An 11,633-nucleotide genomic window follows, 5' to 3' on the forward strand; every position below is an offset into this window, starting at 1 on the left:
CCCGAATCCTGGGACCAAGCCCCACAACAGGTACCCTCCTCTGTGAGGAGTCTGTTTCTCCCTCTGCTCCTCACTCCACTCATGCTCTCTCTCTCTCGTGCGTGCTCTCTCTCTCAAATAAATAAATTTTTAAAATTATAACAAAAAATGTTTAATTTTAAATGTTTTTTTTTTTTTTAATTTTTAAAAAAGGGAATGCCTGGGTGGTTCAGTGGTCTGCCTTTGGCTTGGGTTATGATCCTAGGGTCCTGAGATCGAGTCCTGCACTGGGCTCCCCTTGGGGAGCCTGCTTCTCCCTCTGCCAGTGTATCTGCCTCTCTGTCTCTCATGAATAAATAAAATCTTAAACAAAATTTTTTAAAAGATTGAGCTCATCCTTCCATAGGATGAGGGGCCATCATTCACTAAAAAGGAAGGAAGGAAGGAAGGAAGGAAGGAAGGAAGGAAGGAAGGAAGGAAGGAAGGAAGGAAAAAAGAAGAAAGAAAGAAAGAAAGAGAGAGAGAGAGAGAGAGAGAGAGAGAGAGAAAGAAAGAAAGAAAGAAAGAAAGAAAGAAAGAAAGAGAAAGAAAGTAAGTAAGTTAGTTCTTCAAGCTAAAGGGGAAATGTGGAGCTACAAAAAGGAATGAAGTGGGGCACCTGGGAGGCTCAGTCTGTGAAGTGTCAGACCTGATTTCAGCTCAGGTCATGATCTCAGAGTCTGAGGTCAAGCCCAGATCGGGCTCCTCATTGAGCATGGAGCCACTTTAGGATTCTCCCTCTCCCACCCCCATGCTCTTGCTCTAAAATAAAATTAATGGTAAAAGCAAAAGTAGTAACAACGTATTGTGAGTCTTATAACACATGTTGAAGTAAAATCTGTGACAACAGTAGCACAAATGACAGGAGGGGGAAATATGAGTATATTACATTATATGTGAAGAGATATAAAATCATTAAAAGTAGACTGTCATAAGCTAAAGATGCATACTTTATATATTTTTATTTATTTTTACTTTTTTATTTAAGATTTTATTTATTTATTCATGGCAAACACAGAGAAAGAGGCAGAGACACAGGCAGAGAGAGAAGCAGGCTCCCTGCAAGGAGTCTGATGCTGAACTTGATCCCAGGACCCCAGGATCACAATCTGAGCTGAAAGCAGATGCTCAACGACTGAGCCACCCAGGCACCCCCCAGTTCATTTATTTTTTCTTAAGTAGGGTCCACACCCAGCGTGGAACCCAACACAAGGCTTGAACTCACAACCCTGAGATCAAGACCTGAGCTGACATCAAGAGCTGGAAGCTTGGGGCAATGGGTGGCTAAGTCAAGTGACTGGCTCTTGATTTCAGGTCAGGTCATGATCTCTGCATTGTGGAATCAAGCCCTGCCTGGGCTCAAAGCTCAGCTCAAAGTCTGCTTGTCCCTCTTCCTCTGCTCCTCCCCCAAATCACACTCACTTACGTTCTCTTGTGCACTCTCACTCTCTCAAATAATCTTTTTTTTTTAAAGTCTTACACTTAAAAAATAAATAAAATAAATAAAATAAAACAAAGTCTTACACTTAACTGACTGAACCACCCAGGTGCCCCAAAGATGCATACTTTAAACCCAACAACAATAATGAAGAAATAAAAATGCAAAGAAAAAAATTAAGCAAAGACTTATAGCTAATATGACAGTAGTGGAGATAAAATGGAATCCTAAGAATTTCAATCCAAATGAAGAAAGGAAAAGAGGAAAAAGGAAACAAATAGAAAACAAATAGTAAGATGATACACTTAAAGCTAACAACGACAATAATCACATTAAATGGCCTATGTAAATGGTCTAAACACTCCAATTAAAAAGCAGAGACTGGGCAGCCCGGGTGGCTCAGCGGTTTAGGGCCTGCCTTCGGCCCAGGGTGTGACCCAGGGACCCAGGATAGAGTCCCACATTGGGCTCCCTGCATGGGGCCTGCTTCTGCCTGTGTCTCTGCCTCTCCCTCTCTCTCAAGAATAAATAAATAAATAAAATATTAAAAAAAAAAAAAAGGCAGAGACTGTTGAGATGCTTGGGTGGCTCAGCGGTTGGATATCTGCCTTCAGCTCAGGGCATGATCTCGGAGTTGTGGGATCGAGTCCCACATCGGGCTCCCTGCGGGGAGCCTGCTTCTCCCTTTGCCTATGTCTCTGCCTTCTCTCTGTGTCTCTCATGAATAAATAAAATCTTTAAAAAAAAAAAAAAAAAGCAGAGACTGTAAATTAAAAAAAAAAAAGATTCAACTACATTTGCCTACAAGAAACCTACTGAAAGATACAGATTTTTCAAAAAGATGGATACACACCATGCAAAGACTAACTGTAAGCTGCTATGGCTCTGCTAATAAAGTAGACTTCAAAAGAAGGTATATTACCCAGGTACAAAGAAGGACATATCATAATGAAAAAGAAAAAAGCTCAACTCATCATAAGATATAACAATCCTAAATGTACATGGACCCAATCAGAGCTTCAAAATTAATGAAGTAAAAACTGACAAAATGAAAGGAGAAATAGACAAAGCCACAATTCTGTTTGGAGACGTCACCACTCTTCTCTCAGGAACATGGAGACAGAAAATGAGCAATGGCACAGTTGTCAGAAAGACTTTTACATGTTATGATATTCAGTAAGCCTCTCAGAAAAGTATGGGAAGAAAATTTTAAAAAAAAGAAATGTATGGGAAATATTATTAATACCTCATTTTATAGAATAGTATCTTGATGAAGATTACCCGAAAAGCAAGTGACAAAATTAAAAATCATGACTACCAGATCCAGTGCTTTTTCCTCTTCAGCTCCCAATTCACAACTTTGTTCAATAAATGTTTTTATTTTTTATATCACACAGACCCAAACAATAATCTTCAATCAGTAGTAGTTTGAAATAGAGGTGAAAATTTCAGTTGATTTTTCTCAATTTCGACTTTTCTGCCAACCGATGGCAATAAGTCTAAAACACAAAGGGTTTGATTGCTGCTATTTCTGATTATATATATCTTGTCCTGCACTCTATTTCACAGATGTATGTCTTCTTCTCCTTGCTCCATGAGCACAGGATTATAGCTTGTAGTTGTTGTTTTTTTTTTTACTGTCCTATTATAGCACTGATGATGAATGGCAAAAAAAATTACTTTTTTGCACACTCACTGTACATAAATTTGTAATCTCAAAACAATTTTGAAATCTCAACTCAATATATCTACAATGAATACTCACTAATAAACTTTCCAAAGATAAAAATCTCAAATGAAAGCACATAAATATTTCTTCTGGGATCCCTGGGTGGCGCAGCGGTTTGGCGCCTGCCTTTGGCCCAGGGCGCGATCCTGGAGACCTGGGATCGAATCCCACATCGGGCTCCCGGTGCATGGGGCCTGCTTCTCCCTCTGCCTGTGTCTCTGCCTCTCTCTCTCTCTCTCTCTCTCTCTCTCTCTCTCTCTCTCTGTGACTATCATAAATAAATAAAAATTAAAAAAAAAAAGAATTTAAAAATAAAGAAATAAAAAATAAATAAATAAATAAATAAATAAATAAATAAATAAATATTTCTTCTTAGCTCAAAAAAGCAGGTCCTGCATCTGCCCAAGCAAATCACTTCAATACCCTATTTTAAAATTATATTTACCTTCATTAAAACTATCAGGAACATTGGCCACCAAGAGACATAAGAACCAAGCACCATTTCTAACATGTAGCAAAGCTTCAGCTACATCCACTATAGGAAGCAGGGAAGGGAGCTCTATAAGAAAACAAAATCAATGTTACTACTAAAGAGTGATATTTCATTATATTATATACAAGCATTTTTTGAAATTTTACAGATGTCATTTGAAAGCAATTAAGGGGGACAGCCTGGGTGGCTGAGCAGTGTAGCGCCACCTTTTTGGCCCAGGGTGTGATTCTGGAGATCCTGGATCGAGTCCCACATCAGGCTCCCTGCATGAAGCCTGCTTCTCCCACTGCCTGCGTCTCTGCCTCTCTGTATCTCTCTGTGTCTCTCATGAATAAATAAATAAAATCCTTAAAAAAAAAAAAAAACCAAAACCAATTAAGTACTTTCTTTTCATAGTCTAGAGCTGAACTGTCCAGTTGGAATAGCCACCAGCCACATGTAGCTATTTAAATTTAAATTAATCTCGATAGAGCATGCAACTCTTGATATCAGGGTTGTAAATTCGGGCCCCACACTGGGTGCAAAGATAACTTAAAAATAAAATCTTTTAAAAAAATAAATAAATGAGGGTTCCTGGGTGGCTCAGTTGGTTAAGGATCTGTCCTTCAGCTCAGGTCATAATCCCAGGGTCAGCAAAGAGCCAGTTCTCCCTTTCTCTCTGCTGCTCCCCCTGCTGGTGCACTCTCTGTCCCTCCCCCCCCCCCCCCATCAATTAAATAAATAAAATCTTTGAATAAGTGAATAAATTAAAATTAATTCAAATTAAATAAAATTTAAAATAGTTCAGTCTTGCTAATCACATTTCAAGTAATCTACAACCATGTATGGCTAGTGGCTACTGCATGGGAAAGTACAACATGCAGGGCACCTGGGTGGCTCAGTCAGTTAAGTGTCTGCCTTCAGCTCAGGTCATGATCTCAGGGTCCTGGGATCACGCCCATGTTAGGCTCCCTGCTTAGTAGGGGAGTCTGCTTTTCCCTCTCCCTCTGCCTCGACCCCCTGCTCATGTTCTTTCTATCTCTCTCATGTTCTCTCTCTCGTTCTCAAATAAATAAATAAAATCTTAAAAAAAAAAAAAAAGTACAACATGCAATACTGCCACTGATACACTGGACAATGCTGGTCAAAGTGATTTTCATGAAATCTTTGCATTTTTATGCATCCTCTACCGTTCTGATCCAATCACTCAAAGTTAATAATCTGAAATATTTTAATCCCCCCACAGGTATTATCTCATCTTTAAATAAAATTGGGATTATATTCCACTTATCATTTTACCCTTTGCTTTTTCCATTTACAGGTTATGACCATTTTCAAAAAAAAATCATTAAATTCCTTCAAATTCACTTGGTGATGGCTGTATAACATGCCATACTATGGAAATAATACAATACTTAATCACTGTCCTGCTACTAGCACATTAGGTGCATTTTTATAAGATACATAAAATATTTATATAAAATAACACAATATTCCACGTTAAAAAGTTACACAGAATCATTTAACAAGAAAGTATGTATTCTAATGTATCTTAGCAGTCATTATAAATACCTGCTTGTAAAATACAAAGTACATCTGCAGCTTCCTCCAAATAGACTGGGCTCTCAAATAGCTCAGATGACTTAAAAAAAAATTCTCCACTGGACTCAGACACCTTAAAAAAGAAAACAAAAAAATAAAAAAGAAATGATGAACTCTATTAATTTTGGATAATATACTAAATCCCTTACTATTTTTATAATTACTCATTGAGCTTACAGACCATGTTTCTAAATATGCCATTAATATACTGCAGCACAATATGCATTATTTGATATATTTGAGCCAATTTAATCATAGTCACTTACTGTTCAGACATAGCAATATGAGTGTCAATAATGTATTTCTATATAAATATTTGGAGACATCTGGAATTAAAGATAAGACAAGCCAAACAAATGAAGTAGGAATGTCACCTACAAAAGTTATAGCTAAAAAAAAAAAAAAAAAAAGCAAGAAATGATAAACTTGAAGGAGTATAATAACTATAAATTATGTTCAAATGCAAATGAACTGTAGGGAAAACAAAATATAAAAATGTAGATCGATAGAAGTACCTACTAACTTTTTAAAAAATCTCATATAGTAGTTTATCACACTTCCCATTTGCTAGAGTTCTGAACTGAAAAACTGGAAACCTCCTAAGGAGAACAGTCACTTATTTCACTAGCGTAATCAAGCTAGGAATTAAGAAAAAAATATAGGAAAAATATTGACTTAAATTAAATCTATCAGTATAGTGCAAAAGAGTAGAAAGAAATAATTGTAATAGAAAAACATTTTTTATAAGATTTATAATATATATACTGGAATTTTAAAAATTAATTTTTAAAAATAAAGATTTCTAATATATCCTAAAGACTATCTAAAACTGACTGACTGCACCCCCCAACCATCACTAGTATTTTCTTTGGAAACAGAATTTAGAATTGTTCGGTCCGCAGTTTATAAAACTAAACTTTATTTATTATAAATTAACTGACCTTGAGATTCTAACAGTAAATAACTTTTGCCTCTGAAACTCTAGGCTTAATAATATAAGCCATCTTAATACAGAAATCCAGCTTAATTCTTTTTATAGTAGACCCCTGACATGCACAAATTTAGAGTTTCAATTAATCATAATTACCCAGAGGTCCATGAACTCAGTAATCTATCGTTTTGCTGACATGTGAAGTTGAATAGCCTTCATTGTGAGCAATTCAGTCATCTAGTGAATAAGGCTACTCAATGATCCAACCAATTCAGCTTTGATATTCCCTCTTCACCGTTATGTGAGATAATTAATGCCCATTCAGTGTCTAAAGGAATCACATGCATTTTTCAGTTATGCTTTATAATATTTTTTGAAGGAAATTATATCCTATAAAGATATAAAATTTGGTAATTTGTAGAAATCTTGAGCTATGTACTCTTCTAATATCAAGAAGCCATTGTGTGGAATCCATACAGAAAAAAAATCTCTACAACAGAAAATGAAGACTAGGTATAAATGAGGGAAAACAGTAATTAGAGAAAGAAAATCTTTCAGGCAGGCATTTAATATTCTTTTAAGCCTTTCTAAGGAAAATACTTTCAAAACAAATAGAGACACATGTAAAAGAGACTGCAACCTGCCCGTCTTCTAATCTCTGCTTCTACTATGTGTAGACAACAAATCATGCATATTTTGAGATGTGATTAAAATAAATGCACCTTGTTCATTATTGCCAACAGTTCACTAAGCACAAGACGCAATCGACGAGGTGAATCACTGTGTTCAAACTCCAATGTCAATCCATGCTGAAGCTGGGATACCAGGATGCTCTCTCCACTGCCTCCTCCAAGTTTATGCCTAATAAAGCAGAAATGTGTAAAACCACAATGATAAGAACACTGACATAAAAATAACATAAAATTATCTTTTGTTGAAATAATCTACAAACGAATGTATGAATTCTTTTCATACATTTCATGAGTGTATCATTTCTGAAACACTATTTAGTTTGCCTATTTCAGGGATTCACAACCTATATATAAAGACTCAACTAACAGTTAACACCCACTTCAATGAACAAGAATGGCTCACTACTAGAGTCGCAATGGGCAGAGAAGAACTGAACAACTGCCCAGAATTTTGTGAAATCAGTGTAAGCTAAAAAGGCTTTGGGGTGCCTGGGTGGCTCAGTACGTCAAGCATCTGCCTTTGGCTCATCTGCCTTTGTCAGGATCCTGGTGTCCTGGGATAAAGTCCTGCATCTGGCTCCCTGCTCAGTGGGGAGTCTGCTTCTCCCTCTCCCTTGTCCTCTTGCTTCCCTGCTTGTCCTCTCTGTCAAATAAATAGATAAAAATCTTAAAAAAAAAAAAAAAAGCCTTCTGAGTGATTCCAATAATTATTCTATTCTAGGGGAACTTACCCTACCCACTTCCCACTGAGAGTAATTGACCTAATCAGTTTAGTATGAATACGACAGTGTATCTGGCCAAACTCCTCTACACATTTTAGAATATGGAATTCAAAAGATCCTGGAATTTTAACTATAAATAGAAAAGAACTACGTAATATGCTCTCCAAAGTTTAGATTCTCAATCTTTTCTGGGAGAGTGCATCCAATAAAAAAAAAAAAAAAAAGGGATCCCTGGGTGGCGCAGCGGTTTGGCGCCTGCCTTTGGCCCAGGGCGCGATCCTGGAGACCCGGGATCGAATCCCACATCAGGCTCCCGGTGCATGGAGCCTGCTTCTCCCTCCGCCTGTGTCTCTGCCTCTCTCTCTCTCTCTGTGACTATCATAAATAAATAAAAAAAAAAAATTTAAAAAAAAAAAAAATCGTAAAAGTTCCCAAGACATATTTGATTCTCTCTTCTTTGGCATATCTAAGTAAATCCCAGTCCACATATTATATAACACATTACCTAAGCTGCTGTTCTTTGCTGGCATCCTGTTCTAAAGCATGAAAGTCCACAGACAACAATGCAACAATGGAGTTGACAGCTTCCACTCCAGAGAGAAGACGAAGGATCAGTTTTTTATCCTGAGCCCAGCTTTGGCTCTGGTCAGCAGGAGCACAAAGCGCCATCCGCACCAAGCAAGGCAGGAGAAGTCTTAATTCCGGATCACTTAGAGATGCCAACCGAACAACATCCACCTTCTGCATTGCCTCAAAAGCAAAGGGGCTGACAAACTGAAGATTTGTACACTCAGCCATCATCACTGTTGATCCTATTAAAAAAAAAAAAAAAAGAAAGTAGGTTTAACTCCTATATGTATGAATGCTCCTCTTTTTAAATACCCTGAGAAAAGTGGTGTATCTTTAATAGGCCCCTATGCTGGCTATGTTTCTGGCACAAAGGTTCCCTGTTTTTACTCCCATCTAAAAAATGATAAAGAAAAAATACATATATATTAATTAATTAATTAATTAATTAATTTTTAAAAATGATAAAAGAGAATATAGTAATATCTCCTCCAGCCCTAGAGATCTTCTGTTCTAGTACTTATTTTGCAAAGGAGAAATATAAAGCCCAGAGAGATTAAGTAACAGGCATATAGTGATAACTAGTGGCAAAATCCAAGGCTGAACCCTCATCTACTAAATCTCAGTCCAAGACTTTGTCCACAGCATCAATCAACTGAGCACTACAATGCAAATAAAAGTGCGGAGTACAGTTAAGAATGCCCCTCTTCTGTACGTCTTTAGTTTCTTCGGCCTACCCAACAAATGCAAAAAAAAAAACAAAAAACAAAACAAACAAACAAACAAAAAACCTGTCAGGCTTCTCTTTCTCACCCTCCACAAGTCAATGGAACCTAAATCTCCTCACTTGCCACATGCAATGCCAGATTCAACATTCTGGAGGCCGTAACATTATCTTAATGTCCCCTGTGCTCCTTTGGGGAAAAAAAACAAAAACAAAAAACAGCTGTGGAGGTGCAATTAGCTATGGGAGAAAGACGAGTTCCACTTGGGCACTTCTCTGTCTTCGCTAATCATCAGGAGGGGGAAAAAAAAAAAAGGCAGAGAGCGGGTGGCCAAAGTCATCCCCTCTAAAAAACCACAGACTCGCCAAAATCGTGGGTTAACAGAGTCGTGGGCAGAAACGTTACTTTGTTTTTAAGCAAGAGGAGCTGGCCTTTTAACGGAGGGGCGGGCTGAGCAAGCGGAGGCGCCAAGAGCCGTGCGTGCTCACAGGGCTCGCCCGCAGCGTGAGGAGAACCAACCAGTCCCTCTGGCGGAGAGAGGCAAGGCCAGTGACCGACGTGGAACCCGGAACGCGCTCAGGCCTGAGAGGCGGAAGCTTCATACCTTAAGATTCACCCTCCAACCTCCCGGGACCAAACCAGGATTCCGCGCCCTAGAGGTGGGACGCCGTAGAAATCCAGAGCGCGATCCGAGGTTGGGCCTAGGCGAAAACCCCGATTCGCCACCCCGAGCTGTGCCCTGAGTCGACCCAGACACCGGCAAACCCAGACGCCGGGACCCACGGGGTCGGCCGCGCGCTAGGCTGCATGGGGACACAGCACAAGCACAAAGGCAGAACCCGCTCTGAAGGGAGGGGAAAGCGGAGGGGGGCTGTTTCAACCTGCACCCAGCACCTTCATTCATCCCCAGCGTAGGGCTCCCGTCGGCCACCGTACTGGACTGAGGGGACCGCCGGCTGCGAAAGGAAACCCAGAGGCGTCGGCGTCGAGGCGACGGTGCGCGTGCGCGGCCCCACCCCTTCCTCCCCGCCGTTGCCCCGCGTAACTACATCCCCTCCCTCGTTGACAACGGAGCTTCCAGGGTCTTCTGCGAAGCGCGCCCGCCGTCTGTGTCCCTTTTCGATGGAGCGCTTAAGCTCCTCCAAGCTGAAGTTTCATTATCCCAGGATTTTTGTAGCACTTGAATGAAGTCAAGTAGGTAAAAGAAATGTTAACAGTGTAAGCCTACACTGTTCCTTGACCGGAACACTAATGGAATCAGGCTGTGCTCCTCTTTCCATCTCTGCCTGTGCCCTCCGGGCACCGAAGTTCTAGAATCCCAGCATGTATGGGCGAATACAAATTCAGTCTCTTCCTGCGCTTGCTTAGGCTCTTGACCTCTCACACCTTCAGGGTGGCAAGTTAAACACCTTAATTTCAGGGATCTGTACTTTAGGGTCAAAGGTTGGGGGAATGGGAAAAATGGGGGAGGGGGAGGTACAGACTTCTAGTTACGGAATGAGTAACTCCCACACAACATAGAAATTATAGTCAACGGTATTATAATAGAGGGTAGCTGCACTTGTGGTGAGCAGCATACAGCATAACATACAGAATTGCCCGATCCCTATATGGGGACACCAGAAACTAATGTAACATTGTGCGTCATCTGTAGTTCAATTTAAAAACAAAAACCAAACACTTAGGGCCCATAGATCCTTAGAAAGTGATGGGTGGAGTTTTTGGAATTCTCTGGAACCTGCAAAAGTGTGAGTGCTTGGCACTTCTGGAAAAAGGGTCCAAACTTGGAACAACCTCTCAAATGGAGTGTTAAGCATCCAGAAAAGATTAACTAATCTCTCTATATTTTCACTTTATTTCTTTTTTTTTTAAATTTTTATTTATTTATGATAGTCACAGAGAGATTGAGAGAGAGAGAGGCAGAGACACAGGCAGAGGGAGAAGCAGGCTCCATGCACCAGAAGCCCGACGTGGGATTCGATTCCGGGTCTCCAGGATCGCGCTCTGGGCCAAAGGCAGGCACCAAACCGCTACGCCACCCAGGGATCCCTATTTTCACTTTATTTCTAGTTCCTGGTTCAATCAGTGTGCATTTAGCACCTTCTGTTTACCAGATACTGTGCTACAAGCTGGAAACAAATATCTTACAGAGCTAGAACTTCATACCATATAGTTTCCAAGGCTTTCACAGAGTGATAATCTTCTAATAAAGTCTGCTTTCAGCATTAAAAATCAGCAAAGGAAGAAAACTAACATGTGTTGCAGTGTTTCTCAAACTTTTTTCCACCTACAATAATACATTTCACATTGTGATCTAGGACACATGCATGTATACCCACTTTTTTTTTTTTAAGATTTTTTTTCTTTTTTTTTTTTAGGGCAGCCCCTGTGGCGCAGCGGTTTAGTGCCGCCTGCAGCCTGGGGTGTGATCCTGGAGACCCGGGATCGAGTCCCACTCGGGCTCCCTGCATGGAGCCTGCTTCTCCCTCTGCCTGTGTCTCTGCCTCTCTCTCTCTCTCTCTCTCTCTCTCTCTGTGACTATCATAAATAAATAAAAAATTTTTTAAAAAAATATTTTTTTTAAAGTAATCTCTACACCTAACACAGGGTCTGAACTCACAACCCTGAGATCAAGAGTCAAATGATTTGAGGCACTTGTGTGGCTCGGTTGAGCATCTGCCTTTGGCTCAGGTCATGATCCTGGAGTCCCAGGATTGAGCCCTCCATGGGCTCCCTG

General features: G+C 39.9%; 1 protein-coding gene across 6 annotated transcripts in view; it reads right to left on the minus strand.

Annotated features, from left to right (window-relative positions):
- Nucleotides 1–10,299, minus strand: part of INTS2 (integrator complex subunit 2) — a 52,785-nt gene extending 42,486 nt beyond the window's left edge. For 2 of the 6 annotated variants that reach the window (XM_041726565.1, XM_041726560.1), the window contains exons 1-5: nt 9,019–9,274; nt 8,110–8,416; nt 6,913–7,051; nt 5,230–5,332; nt 3,631–3,744 (exon numbers count right to left, since the gene is read on the minus strand). In XM_041726565.1, the coding sequence (XP_041582499.1) occupies nt 3,631–3,744; nt 5,230–5,332; nt 6,913–7,051; nt 8,110–8,416; nt 9,019–9,046 (691 nt within the window). In that variant the 5' untranslated portion in view covers nt 9,047–9,274. Of the gene's footprint in view, nt 1–3,630; nt 3,745–5,229; nt 5,333–6,912; nt 7,052–8,109; nt 8,417–9,018; nt 9,275–9,500 lie in introns of those variants that run through there. The other 4 variants (XM_041726564.1, XM_041726562.1, XM_041726561.1 and 1 more) reach the window with 4 other exon arrangements.
- Between the last annotated feature and the right edge of the window lie 1,334 nt (nt 10,300–11,633).

Source organism: Vulpes lagopus, chromosome 12, assembly GCF_018345385.1.
Source record: "Vulpes lagopus strain Blue_001 chromosome 12, ASM1834538v1, whole genome shotgun sequence".
In the NCBI taxonomy this organism is placed as follows: domain Eukaryota; kingdom Metazoa; phylum Chordata; class Mammalia; order Carnivora; family Canidae; genus Vulpes; species Vulpes lagopus.